The sequence below is a fragment of the Monosiga brevicollis genome, genomic scaffold (assembly GCF_000002865.3).
Source record: "Monosiga brevicollis MX1 MONBRscaffold_32 genomic scaffold, whole genome shotgun sequence".
Taxonomy (NCBI): Eukaryota; class Choanoflagellata; order Craspedida; family Salpingoecidae; genus Monosiga; species Monosiga brevicollis.
Genome location: NW_001865069.1, coordinates 180069 through 199977, shown reverse-complemented (window position 1 = coordinate 199977; position 19909 = coordinate 180069). Strand labels below are relative to the sequence as shown.

Below are 19909 nucleotides of genomic sequence, written 5' to 3'. Positions count from 1 at the left end.
ACAGGAAAGGATGGGGCCTCCAGGCGACGGCGACGGCAACACGCACCGATGTTCGGGCCGTAAACTGAGTTGTCGATAAAAGTGCCGAGCCAGCTAGCAACGCCGAGCTTCTTGGCTGGAATCGGACTGAAGCTTGGGAAAGCGCCCGAGGTCACGTCCCAGCTTCCCACCGAGGCATTGGCCACACTGGTGGCATAGGTTTGCTCGAAGATGATGGTAGAGTTGTCGTTGTACACGTAGAAGGACAGAATCATCTACTCGGGAGGGGGACGAGGACATCAAAACCTATTGAACAGGCGTGTGGCGAGACGAGCATTTCATGTGCCTGATGATGGTTGATGCAAGTACCTTTAACTTGCTGTCGGGGCTAGCCACGTTGGCGGTGGTCCTCCTGTAGGCGCCAAAGCTATCCGATCCTGGGAACAAGGTGTGACATGAGAGTGCGCCAGATCGGGGCTTGATATGGTGTGACTTGATGAGAGACCCGTCGCGGTTGGTGGTGAGCAAGGAGACCAACCCTGAGTTGTGGCCGTGCTGGTAACCTCCAGGCTGCGGTTGGCGATCGAATACCACTGGCCATCAGCATAGAACCTGGTGTCAGCTACCATAAATAAACGTTAAAAGGGGTATGAGGGCATTGAACAATTGTATGCAGCAGGGGGCCTCTTGCGCCCCAGAGCCGGATCATCCCCTGCAGATCCACTGCTTCACGATCGGATCGCAAGCGGGCGATTCAAGCAAGCACGTGCGCAAAGGGCGGCTCCAGTCGATCGGAAGTGAATTGGCACAAAGGCCTACCCGAGTTGAGCCAGGCAGCGCCATTGACGGAGAGGAAGTAGGAGAGCTCATTTTTAGAAGCGTTCAAGTGCAGAGACAGGTCCGTCGCCATGGCACCCATGGCAGCCAGCACCACCAGCGCAACCGCCGATCGCGTAAGTCCCCGCACCGCCATATCTGCCAGTGAATGATCAGACACAGCGAGAGGAGAGAAAGAAAAAAAATGCCAACAAAAATCTGCATAAACTCGTATTTTACCGACAACAAGTGGGCTTTAAGATGAAACAAAACACCATTTGTTGTACATATGTATCTACTTCAAGTGGCTATATCGCTGCAGATTGTGTGCATTGAGATCGCTGATCCTCCAGCGTGAGATTCACTCACTCTCTCTCTGGGGGATTTCAATGGGGAGGTAGCCAGTGCGGATTGGAATAGTGCATCAGTGGTCTGCCCATGATAGAGGTAACTAGATACCAGTCGCCGCCAAGTCTTGACGACGGGGCGCCCCCATGTGGCGCGCTCGATTGGTCTACCGATCCTCGGTGGCGGTCGGTCGGTGGCCAAGCTTTCGCAGGACCATGGCAAGTGCAGCCCCGAAGACACACCCCCTTTCGGCAGAGAGGCCCCCGCTTCCCTTTGAAGTCGTGGAACGTCGCTTTCCCACCCCGGGTGGGCATGTCGGTGGCTGGTCCCACGGACCTCCGAGTCGAGACGTAGTGGTGGCTATCCACGGCTGGCTCGAGCACGCCGATTGCTGGCTGCCCTTGCTCGCCCATCTGCCCAAAGACCGCCAGTATGTGGCCATTGACTTGCCCGGGCACGGCTACTCGACACACCGTGGCAATGGCATGGGGTATGCCGTCTCCGACTATGTGCGTGACATTGCCATGGTCATGCAGCAGCTTCGCGATCAAGCAGCTCCCGAAACTCGATTCCACCTGCTCGGCCACAGCATGGGTGCCATGATCTCCTTTCTATATGCAGGAGCCTTTCCAGAGCAGATCACCAGCCTCGTCCTCGTTGACGGTCCGTTTCGCACGGCAATTGTTGTGCAGCTTGTCGTCACACGTGCCGGCATCGCACTGAACTTGGCGCAGTAACGCGGTGAGCAACCTTAATCGTGCGTTGCCTCTTGCTTTGTGCTTTTGCCTCCTTTAGGTGTGGTACCCATTACCGCCGACGACGCTGCAGCGGCCAGCCGCCTGGCCTCGAGCATTGAAAATTGGTTGGTGCTGCATACCAAGGCTGCAGCGCAAACCCCAATGAGTTTGGAGGTGGCCTTCCAGCGGTTGGCCAAGGGGAACCCCGACGTCGAATCCCATGCCCTCCCCTATCTATTCCCACGAAGCGTGCGTCAAGTAAAACCGGGGCAATTTGTCTTCAATCGTGACCTTTTGGTCAAACAGGTCACTCCCTATCGCTTCACGCCCAAGCAGGCGCTCAGCTTTGCCCGGCGCATCCAGTGCCCAACTTTGGCCATCTTGGCCAATGATGGTCTGCGCACGGCGCCCCCGGACGAGACACAACGCCAACTCGCTGCCCTTCAGGAAGCCATGCCGACACTTCGCCTGGCGTACGTGGAAGGCAACCACCATGTGCACATGAACGACGCGTCGACCGTCGCCAAGGACATTGCCGATTTTTGGTCTCTTCCCGCCAGCCTTCCAGCCCAGGAAGCGCGCCCTATCGCCGCCAAACTCTGATGGTGAGCTGTTCCGATGCCTGTCAGGCTTCGCGTCCTCCTCTCTTGACCCCAGGCGCCAAGCTGTGCATCTGCCTTGGAAGAGGTTTGAGGGCAATTTGATCCAATTTATGTAACCAGGATAAAGGTGTTCAACACCACGGTCTTGAGTTTCAATCAAAAAATGATGATGGCAGAGCAAAGAAAAGAAAACCAAGCTGTAAAAGTGGAAAAGGCTAACACCATCAAGGGCAGGAAGACTCAAAAAAAAAAAAGGGGGGCCATAAAGAATCGTTGAAAATCATGATGGCAGAAAGTCGGGAAGATCTGATGCACGAGTTGAAAAAAAAGGGGGGGCTACAAGAAGGGCGAACAGACCATAGCTGAAGGACTAACCATCAGTGGGTATGGGCCCCTTGGTCACGCGCGTCCATACCTGCTCTGCCCGCTTTGGATGCCATGCTGGACTAATCCATTGGGGCAGGGCAGACTGACATGAAACACCTCCAAACCATAGAGTAAAACGCAGAAATCCTATCCGTATCTAGCAAAACAACAACCATCTCTTGCGGCGCAGCGTGTGCCAACAAGGGACAAAGGGAAAGAAATAGAGTAAAAGAAGGAAAGTCGAGGTGGAGGAAAAGCAACAACGACTGCTCTTGGGTTAGCTGGCTGAAGCAAAGGTGGTTGAGGCAGCGCTGAGCCCATAAGACGAGACAGGCGCCTGGCCAGCCGGATTTGAACCAGTGTGGCCCGAATGAACCGTCGTTTGCCATGACGTAGGCGAAGGCGCACCAAAGGGGGGACTGCTTCCCGTCAGAAAGGGAAGCCAATGAATGGGATGGTTGGGCATGTTGGCCATGGCGACGGCAGGGTTACTCATTGACTGTAACGTGTTGAACATGGGGTGACTCGGGTTCATGCCCATCTGGAGCATGGCGTAAAGGCCATTATTTTGGGATGCAGCCGCGGCGGCGGCAGCAGCAGCGGCGGCGGCGGCAGCAGCTGGGCCTGGGGTGGAACCCGGTGCTCCGTTGCCTACCAGCGAAGCCATTGCATTGCTGACATTTGGTCCCTGCCCCAGAGCTAAGGTATCGGGGTTCACGGGAAACTGGGGGTTGGGTAAGCCAGATTTGTCGTTGCTGCTAGGTGCTACCGACTCTGAGGCCACGTTGGTAAATTCCAACCCATTCATGGTGGCAGGATATGAAGAATGAGACGAGGCCGAGACTTGCGGTCGCATCAGCTGATTCTGAAAACTGGACGCGGCACCGTGCTTGTGCTGCGCAAAAGACGAATTTTTGGAGGCATGTGCGTTGCTGGCGGCGGCGGCAGATGGTTTGGCTGGCAAGGCGGCGGCTGCGGCTACCGCAGCCGCCGCAACGTCGCTTGCACTTCCCTTGGCGCCATTGCTAACAGATCCCGAATCGAGAGCTTTGCTGATGGCTTCCGGGTCCATGCCGGCTAGCTGAAGGTGTGCCGTGAGAAGGGCTCTTAATCGCTGGTTTTCAGAGATGAGTCGCGAAACCTTCTTCTCCAATTGCCCGATGTATTCCTTACGACGTTGTCGAAAGCGGCGCGCACTTTCGCGATTAGAGGCTCGCTTGTTGGAGGGCCTCTTAGCAGTCGCAGTCGTGTCGGGCTTGATGTCTTCATCGTCGTCATCATCACCGCCGTCGCTCTCATTCTCCGCATCGTCATTCTCATTCTCAAAGTCATGACCTTCCAGTGGGCCATGCGGGTGGCCCTCGGGATCGTGGTCTAGCATTGCCCGAGCAACCTCTGTTTTCTTGGTGGCCTCCGCCTCGCCATTTGATTGGTTGCTTGCGGGAGTGGCCTCTGACTTGAGCGTTGTGGAGGCGCTGGCTGATTTGTTGCGTTTGCTCAAGGGTGCACCATCCTTGCTACCAGCCTTGCCCCCCCGACCCAGACTGGTCCGTTGGGTGGAGGACATGTTGGAATTGTCCGGGCAGGCCTCCGATGGCAGTCAGTAACGAGATCTACGCGCCATGAGGCGACACAGGAGCAGCAAGTCAGACAATTGCAACGGGTGAGCCAGTGTGGCATCGTGTACAAGATCGTGGGGAGGAAGGGGCGCAGAGACAGCCCAGTCGTGATGGCACAAAACAATCAATGGTGTTCTGTGACCCCAGTGTTGAGTTGCAAGCAATAATGATCCAACATCAAGCTCAAAACCTGCGCGCTTCACCGACAACTCGCACACGCTGACAGAACAGAGGGAAAAAAAAACGCGCACGCACACACACATTTTAAAAATCATACAGACGCTCATGGAGAAAATGAACAAACCCACAAAACAAAGTCACTCAACAACCATTATGTGGTGTGTGGGGAGGGTTTTACCCAAGTCGCGCGGTGAGACAAGCGCCACCACGCGGAGCAACAGAAAGATCGATCTCGATGATGATAAACAAAAGGGTTCGAAGAAAAGGTGTTGTGCAAAAGAATGGGGAGAAGAATGTTCGGAGGGAACGGATGACTCGTTCAAAGTCGTCCGCCGCCACACTTGAACACGCCAAGACAAAAGCACGACCCCGCAACGAGACCAAAACGGCTTACCACAGCTCCAAGAAGGTTACGTGTCGCACAGATCTGATCGTAATTTCAGTTGGGTGGACAGATGAAGTGTGCAACAGAAACCAAGCTTGGGCGAGCACCAAACGTTCTGTTTAGGCACTTCTAGAGCAATCGGCGCAGCAGTTGACACACGATGACACGAAAGCAAGGAGGTCAGCCCAGTCCAAGAATCAAGCCGAGCCTAAGAATGAATCAGATATTAAAAAAAAAAAAAAATTATAAGAAAAATAAAAATAAAAAGTTGAGGCCAAGGAGGAGAAAGGAGGTGAGGAGACCAAGAACGGTCCAGAAACAGGCAGATGCATGACGAGTGGGTGCACAGACGAGCAGGCGGGTCGAATGACAAGACACGAGCAATGCTTGTCAAGAGTGGGCTCAAACACGTGCAAGGAGGTGGCAGCCCGTCTTGAGCGATTTGTGGTGCGTCAGACGTGCGTGGTTGAACGCGTGGCTGGAGCAGTTGTCGTGTGACGGCAAGAATTACCTTGGCAAGAAGCTCTGGGATGATGGGTTAGAGTGACTTTTTAATGAGTCCTATACAATGGGTGATAAGATTCAAAATGAGCCGTGTAGTGTTTTAAAGTGTCACCAGCGAAAACATGGTCGACGTTGACGGCTCGCTGCGGCGGTCGCACGACCCAATGATGCCCCAACCAACAGAATTATCGAAAGGCATACGCCTGTCCCTTGGCTCTTTCCCCCTCTTTCTCGGTGCATGCACCGATGACGCGTGCCAGCTGGGAACAAGTGGCCTCGACAGGGTATGCTTTTCGGGAGGAAGCAAGTGACGTGTCGGGTGAAGCTAACCTTTTGGCCGTAGTGGACAGAACCAGGCTGGGTGAAGCAAATGCGTTTGCCCACGTAGACGTTGTGGCAGCCACCAGGCTTCAAAGGTGTCACGACGCGATGAGGATGCTAGAATGGATCTGCTCCGCACAGTGAACCGATCGAGCTGAGCCGAGCCGAGCAAGCATGCGAACCGAGCCAACGGTGCACAAGGTTGAAATGGGCCGTGAGAATGGCAGAAGCAAGGACAGTGGCAGTGGCAGAGGCAGTGGCAGTGGTAGAGGCATCGGCAGTGGCAGGGGCCGCAACACGGCGGTGACAGTAGGAGGCACATGCGACATCAAACGTGATGTGGCGTGGTATGCGTTGCGTGGCATGAAGAAAAGCAAGCGCGAGGGGCGGCGGCGAAAACCAGCGTGAGCTCGAGCAAATGCAGCGAGCACTCAATGCACGAGGGCAAAAAAAAAGACAAGGGCAAGGGCATCTGATTTGGCTGCCAAGCTGCTGTGAATCGTTTTCAGAGAGCGAGAGCGAAAGAAACCCATGCAGACGCACACACACGCAGGCCAGCTCTCACAAGAGGATCCCCAGACAAGCAAGGCGCGTTACCGTACCGTGCGAGTGTGTGGTACGTGGACCGCGTGTTTGTGTCAAATGAAGCGCACACCAAGTGCCTAAAAAGTAAACGAGCAAGAGCAAGAGCAGGAAGGAGTTGTGAGAAAGTCGAGCTCAAGGTCGGCGAGTCTGAGCTGAGCCAAAGGGGGCGGGGGAGTGTGTGGGTGTATGAAGGAGTTGGGCTGCCACAATTCAACCTCTTTGGATCATGCAGTGACGTGATGATGTCGCATCAACACACGTTTTCAAGAGGATCGATGGAGGGAGTGAAAAAAATAGTACATCAAGAAAAGGAGAGAGAGAGACAGGCGGAGGGGGGGGGAGGAGCGGTGACATACAATGACGCGGTCCCAGCCGCCCACACACGCGACACCAAGTGAAATGAAAGAGGGGGGGAATGATCAGCCCACAAGCAAAGGAGGTGGGGTCGTGTGCCAGGGATGTGGTGGAACTCGTATCGTGCGTGCGTGTGTGCGTGTGTGTGCGTGTGTGCGCGTGTGTGTGGTGGACTGGACACCATGAAAGTGTCGTTGAGCACCCATATTGGCCCCCCAAAACAAAGGGGAATATAGAAAGAGCGCCTTTGGGGCGGAAGTGGGTGCAGACCCAGATGAACGAACCAAAACGTAACCATCCAGCATGTGCGCAGGCGATGAAAAGACCCCCAAACAAAAACCAATTCAAAGTTGTAGATGAGATGAGAGATGGAAATACCCCACCCATCATCCCACACATTAACGCTGAAACCCACAACCGACCACCAACACACATTACACACCCATCATCATCATCATCAGCTTCACACACGATAAAAAAAAAGAAAAAAAAACTGTTGTTGTGTGGAGCACAAGCCGCTCCTTGTGTGAAACGGCCAATGGCGCAGTGGCACACTGCTGGCAGCATGACAAGACTGACTGACTGACGGGCTGCCATCAAGGCCCAGGTAGCAAAAATGGCCACACACATACACACAAGAGCATGGTGCGCAGGGTGTGCATTTGGTTCTCAATGTGTGGTGGTGGGCTGAAGGCAAGTTGGACGATGTGTGGACAGAGGTCAAGGAAGTGGGACGGCACGAGAGCATCAGCAAGTTGCAAAGTAGTGGCAGCCAGCCAGCTTGAATGTCGGGGGCTTGTCGTGTGAAAGCGATCACACATCTCGTAGCGCTGGTGTCTCGGGTGTGTGCGTGTGTTGGATGACAGATGCGAGCATGCGTGCGGCCGTGTGTGCAGACGAATGTGTGTGCCGGACATAGGCAGGAGCATGGTCAGCACCTCAATCAATCTGTCAAAAAAAAGAGGTAGCGGTGGTCGCGACCATGCCACGGCCGCCTGTGATCACGGTGGGTGGTGCATCGGAGCAGACCGCCATGAGAAGCCGAGTCAAATCCATGCACACCGCCCCGCAAGCACCTCATCTCAAGCTTGCCATTGAAACGGCAGCTCTCACCACATCAAGTGCGCAGACGAACAAGAAAGAAAGAGAGAAAGAAAATAAAGTTTCAAGATCGACTTGCATCCGAATTCTGTTATGGCATGCGCTTTGTTTGTGTGCTGTTGTGTAGTGTAGTTGTGCTGCTTGCTGTACATTGTATGTTGTTGCTGTTGTGCTGCTAGACCGTGACACGGCCGGCGAGCTGCTTGACTTGATCGATACGTCTCGCTTCTCCTGACGTGCTACCCTCTGCCAACCCCATTCTGATTCACGGCTGCTGGCTTTGACATCCTCTCAATCGCGATGATGCTTCAACGCGACTGGAACTGGCCCCCTCGGCTTTTTTTTTTTTTCTTCGTTTCTTTATTTTTATTTTCTTGGTGATGGAACGCGTGAGGTGCTCATAAGCCTGGGTATTTCGATCGCTCCAGTGGATCTCAAGCTCAAGCACTCGTAGAGACTCGAGCGAGCGATCTCAAACTCGTCTCAAACTCTAAAACTTTTCAATCTCTCTCAATCTCTCTCCTTCTCATGAGAGGACAGTCACATGCTTCTTGGGAGTTGAGCAAGCAGCAAGTCGCTCGACAAGTGCGCAAGTCTGTCATCATCCCGCCGTCGGAAGAGAATGGCGCCTCCGGCGCCGCATACCCATCAGCGATGCCCTCGGCCCCATAACTTTGCGACGCGTCTGGTGTTGGCTTGGGCATGGCGCAAGGCACCGATGTTGGGCGTTGGCATGATTGGCGCAAACCCCTCTTCATACACGACTTGCAACGGGAATGACCTCAAGACCACGCCAAGTGTGGTGAGAAACCCTGCACATCATCCTACACACCCTGCACACCTGCACACCCCGCCTGCCCAGGTGTGCGCAGACCCTGGCACGCACCCATCCAATCTATTTGTTCATGACAATTCGATGTGAGCTCCAAGCTGGATGACGTAACAGGGGCGCATGCGGAGTGATGTGTGGCAGGTGCACAGTGATGTGGGGTGACGTTAGCGGCGGGAATACAAGCATGAGGTTATGGGTGTCGAAGATGAGGGCACGAGCAAGCTAGATCAGACCCATACAATCCCGTGGGACCAGAGGAATAAAGTGAAGATGCAATAGTATCACTTGTCAGCAGTGATATCGAGATCACGTGTGTGCCACGCTCTGATGACGTAACGCAGGACCTTATGCCAACCTCTCTTGGACTCGAAAATGCTCGCCCAGCCCGATAGAACACATCCGATGTACATGGGTTAGGTCCGGCGCCTCTTGTTTTTGGCTCTCGCTCATCGGTTCGATCGTGCCTCTAAAAGGCGATAGGGGTGCGAAGGGTACGAAGGAAGGGTACAAGTTTGCGATAGTCGAAACCGAGTCGTTCGCTGCACCAGAGAATTTCGGACGAAAAGCCGTCACAAGCCTACTCAGGTTGCGACCACCACACACGCACCACACACGCACCACACACGCACCACACATCGATTTCAAGTGCTCGGAACAACGACCAATAAGAGCACAGGTTCGAAATCAAGCAAGCATAGGAGGGCAGGAGTTTCGACGCGCCTTGACCTTCAAAGCTGGAGCTTATGTCGTCGCGCGCGCGATTCTCACCCAAGGCTCGGTCAAGCTCGGATTCAGAGCACGTCCCCTCAATACTCCCTGCAGATCAGATAGATGTGTGTGTATGGCACGCACATGTTGCTCCAATAGTGTGACGTTATGGCAAAAGTGTCAACATCATCACAGTGGCGTTTATTTTTCCGACGATAATCTGACAATTTATAAAGTGTCCTTTTGATTACACTTGATCTTGATATTTTTCAATGAAAACCAAGGGTAAAAATCACCTTGGAAACAATAGTGATTCAGGGCGTCTTGACAACAACCGGTAAAGCCTGATCGGACCATTTTTTGCGCCACCGACGACACACACGCTCCACGCACGCTCCACACACACAGAGGCAGGCAGACACGGCGCAAGAGTACCTATAGCCGGCGGTCGACCACCTGCGGCCCCTTTCTGGTGGACGTGGTCTGGTGGTGTGCCCAGGTTTCAGGCCCCTCTCTGGCGCCCAAGACACTTTCCGACCCCCGCTGCAGCTTGTTGTGTGTGCGTCTGCCTCGACGCGCAGCGAGCGCCCTTGGCCATCGCCTGCCGATAAACAAAACGCTGCTTGTGCAATTGTGCAACCTTTTTTGGTGACCCAAAGCCATGGCCTCAACTGCGCGCCGCACCACCGGCAACCGCCGCAACTATCGCGTGGTCAACCACCGCCCAGACGTGGTACGCCAACAAGCGTCCCTCTGTCAACCCATCCCGCTCTTGCTGATGGGAAGGAGCCAGGGCTTGATGCACTGTTTGGGCCTGAAGCAGAATGTTTGGCCCAGGCGGATCGCTGTAGTCTTGAGCAAGACCCGCCTTCTCCCCAACCCAATGATGCATCTCACTCTTGCATGATCGGCGCATGTGTCCCGTTCTCCCCGATTGGCAGGATGAAATGCTTTTTGGAGAACCCAGCAACAAGTCTGCACAGCAAACGCAGCGACAAAAGCAACAGACTTCTCAACTCTCTGGCTTCTTCTCTGGCGAGGGCACCACCCAACTGGGCGCTGGTGAGCGTTTCGCTCCCCCTTTGCTCCTCCTCCCAGGCGGGATGGAGATGAGACATAGCAACGAAAGCAAAGAATCTCTCACTCTTGTATTGTCCTTCCCCAGGTGGTCGAATGAGCACCCGCGGTGCTGCCGCGCCCGAGCCCCCTGCCACACAGACCATCATCTCCAAGGACCAGATTCGCACGCTGCGCGTCCCTCGAAGCGAATCAACGGTCGGCCCGCTCGTGATTTCCCACCAGGAGTTTATGCGCCTTCGCCGCAGTGCTACCGTACGATCCCAAAGCGCCATTCAACGTGAACGCGACGAGAAGACGCGCCAACGCCATGCCGCTGCCGCCGCGGCAAATGAGCGCCGCCGTCAAATGGAGGCCCTCGACGCTCAGCGCGATGCCATGGCGCCTCTGAGCGAGCTAGATCTCGAAGCCAAGGCCCGCAATGAGCATCTCCTTACACACGCACGCCTTCAGCTTGAGGAGCAGGAGGACGAGATCAAGGCGCTCAACGAAATGATCCGCCAGGCAAAAATCTATTCCATCCGCGATGCCCAACTCAGCGAGCGAGAGGTTATCGAGCAGGAGCAACGCGAAGAAGAGCGTCGCCTTGACGAGATGATGGAAATTGAACGCGTGCGCAAGCTACAAGATGCCGAACAAGCAGAGGCTGCTTTGCGCAACGCGCGCCAGCGGGGTGCCCAGGAAATTCGCACTCAAATTGAAATCCGCGAGCAGCAACGCATGATCGAGGAAGAGCTGCGAGAACAAGAAACCCAAGCCATGCTGCAGCGCATGAAGGACAACGAGGCTGAGGAGGAGCGCAAGGCCATGCTGCGTCGTCAAGCAGCCGAACGCATGATGGATGAGGTTGCCTCGGCCAACCAAGAAGCCTTGCGCATCAAGGAACAGCAACAGCGCGCCTTGCAGGAGGAAGACGAGAAATTGGCCCAATTTTTGCGTCAGAAGCAGGAGCGCGAAGACGCCCTTGAACAGCAGAAAGAAGAGGTGAAGCGCCGCAAAGACCGCGAATTCGCCGCCCTTTTGGCTCAGCAGGAGCAGGCCATGGATAAGATGGCCGAGCGTCAAGCCTTGGCCGCCAAGCGCCAACAGGAAGCTGTCGAGCGCCAGCGCCGCCAGCGAGAGCAGCAAGAGGCTGAGCAGAAGCAACGTCAACTCGTTGAGATCCAAGCCGCCCGTGATGCTCAGATCCGCGCCAAGGAAGAATATCTGGCCATGCAGCTCCAGCAAGATCAGCAAGACTTTGAGCGCATCCTGCAAGCACAACAGGAGCTGGCCGAAGTGGAATCCCGCACACGCAACGCTCATCAGGTATTTTTCAAAATCATTGCGCCGGTGTTTCGAGCCTCGTCGTAATGTGCATTTGTTGGGGTGTGGGTCTTGATCCTTGTTGTTGCGAAGGTCAAGTCTGACAACTTGTGTCTCGCTTCATTGTTCACCCACAGCAAAAAAGCCGCCATCACGCAGTGGAGATTCGCAAGCAGATTGAAGAGAAGGAAACAGAAAAGCGGCGCGAAGTTGAGGCCTTCTTTGCCGAGGGCCGCCAACTGGATCAGGAAGCCGCAGAGCGCCGCCGCCGCCTAGATGAAATCAAACAGCGCAAGTTGGCCGAGCTGCAAGCGCTTGGCATCGACCCCAAGTACATTACGCCCGTCCAGCGATTGGCAAAGGGGGCCGGCAAAACCAGCATTGCCGCTCACCCCTAGTCAGACCCACCCTTGATGCCTCGAGTTGTCCGCTTTTCCAAAAAGCTCCCCTTATTCTGCATGGTCGCATGGCTGCTTGTGCAATCAAGCCGTGGGCCTTGTTCTCTTCATTCTCTAGCCGGCCGACCATTGTGTCTGGCGGATGTCCTTGTTTCTTGTTCCTTTTTCATAATTGTAAACTTTTGCATTATGTCACCTTGGCTTGTTCGGTTTTATGGCGGGAGAACGCGCTGCGTTCTGAGTCATTTTCATGTCAGGTGTTGATGGAGTCAATCAGATGGATTTTCCTACTCATTTTGGCAAGGCAGAGCATCTCGTGTTGTGATTTTGGCTAATCGACTGGTGTTTTTGACCTCCTTCGATCCCAGTCTTCCAAGATCCGCTGCTTGCCAAGCGTGCAATACGGCGTCAGGCTTGCGCGACTTGTGCAGCAGCGATATTCAGCCAGGCGTTTGAGCCGCACTTCAAAGTATTTGATAAACGGTTAGCAATCAAATGAATTCGACATTAATTCTCAGGGTCGTCAGTCAAACGAGTCAGAAGAAAGGGCAAAGGTGGAAGAGGTGGGGCAGCAGCAGAACATGACAGACAAAAATGGCGTAGAAAATCGATCATCCTTCAAGTACTCTCAAGTCGATCATCATCAAGTCAGCAAAGGCAACTACCGGAACAGTCTTCACTGCTTAGGTGGTGTTTGTGCCTTCTCCTGCTTCAAAGCGTCAAGGCGCCCCTTCAGGCGCAGATGAAGTGCCTGTGCTCCATCAACGAGTTGCTCAGGGTCAAAATGCACGCGAGGGCTATGGACAGCCCCGACAGCTTGCTCTTGTGTCATGACTGCCAAGAGTTCGGCGCGGTGGGCAAAAGACGAGTCTGGGTCGATGCCCGGCGTGTCGCCCAATTCGTGAGCAGGCAGCTGGCAAGCCAAGACCTCATCAAGAAATCCGCGGTCCAACAGATGCGTGCGCACTTCCTCCCAATTCTGAATTTTGCTGACGCAATTTGCGGGGTGAACGCGCACCAAACCTCCAGAGTGCAGGGGGCGCCACGGAAGGCCCAAAAATGCGTAGACGCTGTCGTAGTAACGCTGGCCACGAGGAGAGGTGATCTCTTCATAGGTCACCTCCATGAAAGGAACGTTGTAAGGTGAAAAGCGGAAGGCACGCTGATACATGGAACGCAGAGCTCGCTTGGTCGCAATGTACTCTGCTGCCTGTCGAGGCTCAACATAAAGTGCCCGACGGTTGCTAACAAGCTTTTCCCGCTCCTCCTGCTGGAATAAGCGGTCCTTTAGCTCGCCCTCCTGCGCCGCATCTAATACCTAAAGAGCAACATGGTCGCTGAGGCTAGCAAGCATGCGCCCCGGGCAAAGCTCACACATCAACTCTCTGCCTCCTCGACAATTGCTCGCCACCGACCCTTCCAACAATGCATCCCAACCTGGGCAGTGGAGGTCCAGAAGGGCTCGAGCAAAGACTGGCGATACAGGTGTATGATCGAGATCCTATTGCAGGCAACAAAGTCGAGAAAGTCTTGAAGGTACATGGGTGGGACATGATCATATTGAATCTTGCCAATGACCGCCAGGGTCGTGTTGGCATCCGTGTGAAATCCCGATGTTAGCGCTTTTTGAATATCAACAAAGGTGCACGACTTGGTGCCCCAGTATCGAGAACAGCGGCGCGCCAAGTCGAGTAACACTTCGTCATGCTGAGTAGGACAAGGAGCGCGATCAAGACGAACACAAGTGAACAGGGGCGTGAACAAGAATGCAAAGCAAAGGGGGAGGGGGACAAGCGACAAACCTCCTCGACAATGGCCCGCTTGAAGCTACGAGTGAAAAATGTCGAGCCTGAGATGGCTGTGGACAGCACGACCACCCATCGCGAGTCATGCGGCACACTGAGCCCTCGCTCAGCGCACATGATCTCCAGCTTGACCCCAGAATCGGTGCGAGCCATGCTGAGGACAGCATCAGCCGGCGACACAAACTGAGCAGAATAACCCAGCAAAACTCGATACACCAAGATGTGAATGGGTACACATGCATGCACCGTCACAGCACAGGATAAATGGTGCCCATAAAAGATCAGCAACAGCACTGCCAGCCCCGCTGCCCCCCACGCCCAGGCAGGTAGGCGTTGATGTCGCTTCCAACCCATCTTGATGCTGAATGGGGGTTTATGGTTTTTTTGGGGAGTGGGATGATGACATCCAAGTGAGGCTGACAAATTCAGCAGGGGTGATTGCAATTGAGGGATGCAAGCAGACAAGGCGAGGTGAAAGGTTACTCGAGCATCGAGGCCATGAGCATGAGCTGCTTGGAGCGAGCGCGCTCCGAATCTTGGGTCATGGCCTGGACGACTTGCAGGGCCTCTCGCAAGCAGCCTTCGCGAGCTGCGTGCGTGTGTTGTTCCAGCTTGGTGGCGACCGCCTCGGTCGAGATGCTCTCAAGCAGGCGCTGCGCCTCCCCCCACGCCACCTTGGCCTGTAGCACCCGGGTTTTGAGCATCTGGCGCTCTTGACCCAGCTGCTGCAGCAGCTTATGGCCTCGTGCCACGAGCTGCCGGCGTCGGCGGCGCAACTGCTGGCCCTGCGCTGCCAGCCCAAGCTTGGCGTGCCGCCCTTGTATCCTGACGCATTGCCGCCATCAGCCAGCACGCCCAAGGATGGAGGGCAGTTCAGACCGGTATGAGTAGAATGGGGTGGCCCCAGCAGCGTGGAAGGGGTAGTCGGGGAGCGACTGTCTTAGGACCGCCCCGAAAAGTCAACCGTTTGGGGAGATCAAGCACGTACATGGCCATCAGGTCGTCATCTTGCTGCTCCAGCGTGGCCAGAGTGGCACGCGCCCGATCTTGAAGGGCCGCGAGCGATGCCGTCTCCACCTCATCCCCCGCATCCGTCTATCACACCCAACGCCCATCCGCCCGGTAGCGAGGGGTGTAAAAATGTGAGCGAGACACAAGCCCTCCAAGTGGGGAGAAAGAAAGACACCGGTGATCATGCCCGGGTAGCACTTACACGTACCTGAGCAACCTGGTCGGAAGCCACTCGAGGCGAATCGGGCACCGCTGCTGCTTCAAGCCTACACATTAGCAACAAAATGTGAGAAGGGTCGCCTGCGCCCCAGATCAGCCTAGCGAGAGCATTGATTCAGCCACCCAAAGCCTCACTCGTCATCGAGAATGAGACGCCGCTGAACCCCGGCGCCGTCGGATCGGCGGACATTCGACTTTTGAGCCTTCCACTGCACCACGTCCGGGGTCGGGTCCTGCGGTTGGCCAATCGACAAATCGGATTTGCCCCGCTTGGCTCGTGGCGCGTCGTTGTTGTCCATGACCTGCTTGCGCCGCCGCCCACCTCGCAGCGCCTTGGCTCTTTGGCGTGCCTCCTGCTCCGACAGCTCGGGCGCCTCCGACGGCTCCTGTTCAGCCTGCTCCTCGGCGTCCTCGTCCTCATCAGCATGATCGTCCTTGTGGCGGTTTGGCACAGCCGCACGCTTCTGCCCATGGTTCTTCTTGGTGCCAGCTCGGCGGGTTGTTTGGCGTTGCTTTGATGCCCGCCCCGTTGTGGAAGAGTCCCACTGCTGGACGGCAGCATTGCTTCGTGTACTGCGCTTGCCGCTCCTCTTCTTGTTGCCCGCTGACCCGGCTGCTTGCTTGCGCACGACACGCTTCGCCCGCTCTCCCTCTTGTCCTTCTGCTTTCTTGCGCACCAGGTCCGGGCTGGCCGTCTCTTGGCCCGCTTCCGACGACAGGTCCAACGAGTCCTCATCGACGTCCTCTGCAGCCGCAGCTGCAGTCGAGCGGACGAGACGACGACGCTCCGCAGCCTCGAGCACCGCGGCCAGCTCCTCCGTATCCATCGAGTCCTCTGCCTCCGAGTCCATGCGTGCAGCCGCATTGGCCAGCACGCTAGCCTTGCGCAGCACCTCCCGACGGCGCCTCGCGTTGCCATTGGCGATGGCTTCGACGTCACCATCATCATCACCATTGCTCTGGCCACCATCTGGGCCGCAATCGCCATCGCCATCCTCGGCGTCTTCGTCGTCAATCGCCTCCTGCAAGTCTGCCAGTGTCAGGCCGCAACTCGCCAAAAGCGCCTTGGTATAGGGCTCCTCCCCGATCTGTGGCCAGGCAAATGGCAGGGTGTGGAGCAACGTAACGACGGAGCAGACAACGACAGCACCAGCATGGGGTCCGCATGAGTGCCGTGCGAGTACCGCCATGATCCCGAGCTTAGTGTTTGCGTGCAAGCGGCCAAACCTGAGGCTGTGACGCTTTGGTGATAGGTGCTGGGCTAGTCTCGGGTGGGGTGTCAGGAATGGCTTGCACCTCGCTGCGTGGCGTGCGAACCACGACCAGCGAGCGATAGGGCAATTCGCCCATGCGGCCCTGCGAGTCACGACACGAGTACAAGCTCAGCATAAGGATCATTTGAACTTTCAAGCATTAAGCGATCAATCGACGAGATCGTGTTTAATCGCAGTGTGCCCCCAGACCATGGCACACGCATGTTTACATTGTGTACGCACCCGTTTCCCTGCCGCCTGAGCCTCTGAGGCAGTTTTGGCGCTCTTCAGAGCCTCGAGCTTCTTTTTCGCTTCGGCAAGTGCGTGGTCATATTCAGCCTACCCGATCGCCCCCAAAAAAGCCACCCAGCGAATGAGTCACCCCAGATACAAGCTCAAACTACGCTACATGTCGCGCGCCCCTAGCACCACCAACGCACGCACACACAAACACACACACACCTCTGCTGCTGCTCGTGTCATGCCCTCTGCGGCGTTGCTCTGCACAGAGCCTGGACTTGCATTGCTTGAATCGCTCTCCTGCACGTGTTTCTTGATAAACGGGGGATCTTGCTCGGCTGGCGAGGCAGATGGACGCTGCTTCCCACGCTTGCTGCTCTTGCGAGGCGCCTTGGTGGTGGTGGTGGTGGTACCAGGACGTTGAACGGCTTTGGTGGACGCTGTTGCCGCGGCTGCAGCACCCACGGCGCGTGCTTGCGCACCAGCCCGAGCATCAGCTTGGTTTGGCCGTGGTTTGAGCAGCTCTTGAGACTCAAATTCCTGGCTCGAGGTCAAACCCAGATCTGGATCTGGGTTGTGGCCGAACCTCTTGGTTGGCTCTGGCGACTCTGAGGAACTTTGTTGGTCCGTCTGATTTGCCGGATCCACCTGCGTGGGCTGTTCCGGTGATGCGTGGGAACTCGAGTCGGCGTCCGTGCAGGCTGACGCCGGCCCGTCATTGTCGGGACTTGTGGCACGAACACCCACGGTAACAGAGCGGATTGTGCGCACCATCTTGTCCTAGATGGGCGCACCCACAAAGCATGCACACATGGACAGCACATCAGGAAGCTGGGACCCAATAATCACGGTACAAAGGGGGTCCTTGTCACAAGGCACCAGAGACCAGCTTAGCATGTGGCAGGCTGGCAGTGTGCAAAGATGTCTTCCTTTCGAGACCATGCAGCAGCCACCAAACGTGGTAGCACCCCTACCTGCGCCTGACGCTTGTCAATTCGAATGGGCATGATAACAGCGACCGAGCGCGGCTCCACCCGCTCTTGCTTGTCAGCTCCAAAGACCAGTGCCGCGGCCGGTCCCGGGTGAATCGCCGGCTCAAACGTCAGCGTGACCACACCTGCCAACGGATGTCCTGCTCCCTCTACCTGCACCGTCAGCACATCTGTCACACCACAAATAGTTACGGCAAATCCACAACCAGGGCGAGCATGGATGAGAATGGCAGCCAAGGTGCATGCATCAAGATCGTTGCGTTGCGCCAGCAGTGGGTCGGGCGTACTTTTGGCTGCGGAAAAGCGCGTCACATGCTGAGCCTTGATGACCACAACACAATCGTCCTTGTTGGTGTACGTCAGGCATTGCGAGCGCTGGTTGAAGTGGCAGAGCGTGCGCTCTTCCTGCAAGGCCCGAGCGACTTGAGCACGAGCCTCGTGTTTGATGGAGCGTGCCGTCAGCGATTGCACGCTGGGGTGTTTCACGGCCTGATTGAGCTCGACCAAAAGCTGACAGGCCTCCTCGTCAAAGGCCGCCACGTCCAGGTCCTGAAAAGCCTGTTGCCACGATGCTGGAAACACCCCATCACAATGACCCGCGATGGCCTCGCGATCCTGGGAACCGGTCAGGCAAAGTGATGAGGTGGTTTGCTTTTGTGTGGGTTGGCTGCTTGGGACCGCTGTCGCCTCCATTCACGTGGTGTTGGAGGGCTTGGCAATGCTTTACAGGTCATGGCAAGCGTCATTCGTCTGTGGTGTTTTTTTTTTTTTTTTTTGTTTTTTTTTGTTTTTTTGTTTTGTTTTTTTTTGGTTTTTTTTTATGGTTAAAGCGATGCAGCGTACCTTGGAGCCCATGATGGAGTAGAGAACTTGGAGCGCTTCAAATTGTAGATCAAAGTCTGGTGTTGGCACACAGGTGAGCGTAGAGGGCACGCTTGGACAAGGCAGGAGCATGGGTGGTAGACAAGAGCAACGGACCGCCCAGGGCAGGCAGACGCTGCAAGTGCGTGGCCAACTGGCGATGGTCCAGGTTGCATTCACGTTTGTACAGCTCGCGCTGGTTGGGCAGAGCGCTCTGCATCATGGCGTTGAGGGCCGAGGCTGCCTATGCGTGTTGCCCAAGACGGGAACCATCAGAATCACTTGTTGGGGTATCCTCAATATGCACCCCGCGGTTGGATGGGGGCGAACGGTGGCGAAAAACAAATGATCGAAACGCACCGCGAGTCCACAATCGGGATGGCCCGTGCCAAAGGTCACCTCAAGCAGGGCTTGAATGATGCCGGCCATGATGCGCGAGTGGAGATTGCGGCGCGGCGAGCCGAGGTACAACATGAGGATGCGCAGAAAGGCCACAGCCACGGCCGTTGGGGCCTTGGGGCCCACAAGCTCGAGAAAATGCTGTTGCCGAAGCGCCTCGCTGATAAAGGTGCTGACACCGCTGCGATCAGACGGGTCCTCGAGCTGGCGATACAGGATCTTGGCTAGCAGGGCCAGGACCTCGAATTTGGACTCGGACAGAGCCTGTGGACTCGATGGGGCAGCGGCAAGTGGTTGAGGACACCAATGAGTAGAATGCAGTCGAAACAGGTGGAACAGTAGATGTGCGATCGGAGAAAAGGGTTGGGACTGCATTTGAGGCTAATGCGAGGGGCCGGCAGAAGCCCACCTGCTGGATGGCTGCCTGTAGGGGAGCATGGTGTTTTTTAAGGATCTTGAGACGGCAGCTGGGGACGCTCAGCAGCTTGTGGAGCCGACTGATGGGCTGGGCCGCACCCAGCGCCGCACTCAGCTCATCCTGCACGGCCATCACTGGTCTCGTGGCGTGCCAGGAGGGGTCTGACCGATACAACTTTCACCGGCAGCGACGGGAGGGGAGGGGGAACCTGTCGGCTTTAGTACGGAAGCAAGCAGCGCCAGTGAAAACTGCAACCCGCTTCAAGCTCCACCGTTGTCGTTGTTGCTGCTGCTGTTGCTCTGTGAGACATGACTTATACCCAGCTAAATTAAATTGTCGACAAACACGAGTGTTTTTTTCCCGCCAAAATGTTATAAAACTATCGTTCACAACACCAGTTGTTTTGCTTCAATTCTTACCTGAGCTCTCTTACCTTGAAGGGAATGACGACGGCACTCGGTTGCACTTTGACCTGTACCCGCCGTGTGCGAGTG

At 55.8% G+C, this 19909-nt stretch overlaps 5 protein-coding genes across 5 annotated transcripts in view; 2 read left to right on the top strand and 3 right to left on the bottom strand.

Annotated features, from left to right (window-relative positions):
• Positions 1-952, bottom strand: part of MONBRDRAFT_34228 (uncharacterized protein) — a gene marked incomplete at its 5' end in the record, with an annotated part of 4548 nt that extends 3596 nt beyond the window's left edge. Inside the window, 4 exons of the mRNA XM_001749601.1 lie at positions 47-254; positions 349-416; positions 518-601; positions 799-952. Coding sequence (XP_001749653.1) covers positions 47-254; positions 349-416; positions 518-601; positions 799-952 — 514 coding nt within the window. The remainder of the gene's footprint in view (positions 1-46; positions 255-348; positions 417-517; positions 602-798) is intronic.
• A 406-nt stretch (positions 953-1358) lies between these two features.
• Positions 1359-2483, top strand: MONBRDRAFT_29181 (uncharacterized protein; the record flags this gene model as incomplete). The annotated part of the gene is made up of 2 exons (XM_001749656.1): positions 1359-1806; positions 1939-2483. 2 exons carry the CDS (start codon positions 1359-1361, stop codon positions 2481-2483), a joined length of 993 nt encoding a protein of 330 aa, XP_001749708.1.
• Positions 2484-2571: 88 nt separating this feature from the next.
• Positions 2572-4415, bottom strand: MONBRDRAFT_38819 (uncharacterized protein; the record flags this gene model as incomplete). The annotated part of the gene is made up of 1 exon (XM_001749600.1): positions 2572-4415. The coding sequence occupies one exon, from the start codon at positions 4413-4415 to the stop codon at positions 3126-3128; it is 1290 nt and encodes a 429-aa protein (XP_001749652.1). The 3' UTR covers positions 2572-3125.
• Positions 4416-9818: 5403 nt separating this feature from the next.
• On the top strand, positions 9819-12568 carry MONBRDRAFT_34226 (uncharacterized protein). The gene is made up of 4 exons (XM_001749655.1): positions 9819-10170; positions 10379-10499; positions 10603-11822; positions 11957-12568. Exons 1-4 carry the CDS (start codon positions 10099-10101, stop codon positions 12215-12217), a joined length of 1674 nt encoding a protein of 557 aa, XP_001749707.1. The 5' UTR covers positions 9819-10098; the 3' UTR covers positions 12218-12568.
• A 325-nt stretch (positions 12569-12893) lies between these two features.
• MONBRDRAFT_29178 (uncharacterized protein) lies at positions 12894-19547 on the bottom strand (the record flags this gene model as incomplete). The annotated part of the gene is made up of 16 exons (XM_001749599.1): positions 12894-13535; positions 13655-13924; positions 14020-14176; positions 14506-14847; positions 15011-15117; positions 15242-15299; positions 15388-16340; positions 16480-16608; positions 16749-16844; positions 16968-17525; positions 17720-17907; positions 18025-18352; positions 18581-18636; positions 18716-18842; positions 18959-19261; positions 19407-19547. The coding sequence occupies 16 exons, from the start codon at positions 19545-19547 to the stop codon at positions 12894-12896; spliced, it is 4455 nt and encodes a 1484-aa protein (XP_001749651.1).
• Between the last annotated feature and the right edge of the window lie 362 nt (positions 19548-19909).

Coding starts and splice junctions, on each gene's coding strand:
- MONBRDRAFT_34226 (XM_001749655.1), top strand. CDS start 10,099: ATGGCCTCAACTGCGCGCCGCACCACCGGCAACCGCCGCAACTATCGC. Junction 10,171..10,378: donor TCAACCACCGCCCAGACGTG/GTACGCCAACAA, acceptor CCCGATTGGCAG/GATGAAATGCTTTTTGGAGA. Junction 10,500..10,602: donor CACCACCCAACTGGGCGCTG/GTGAGCGTTTCG, acceptor GTCCTTCCCCAG/GTGGTCGAATGAGCACCCGC.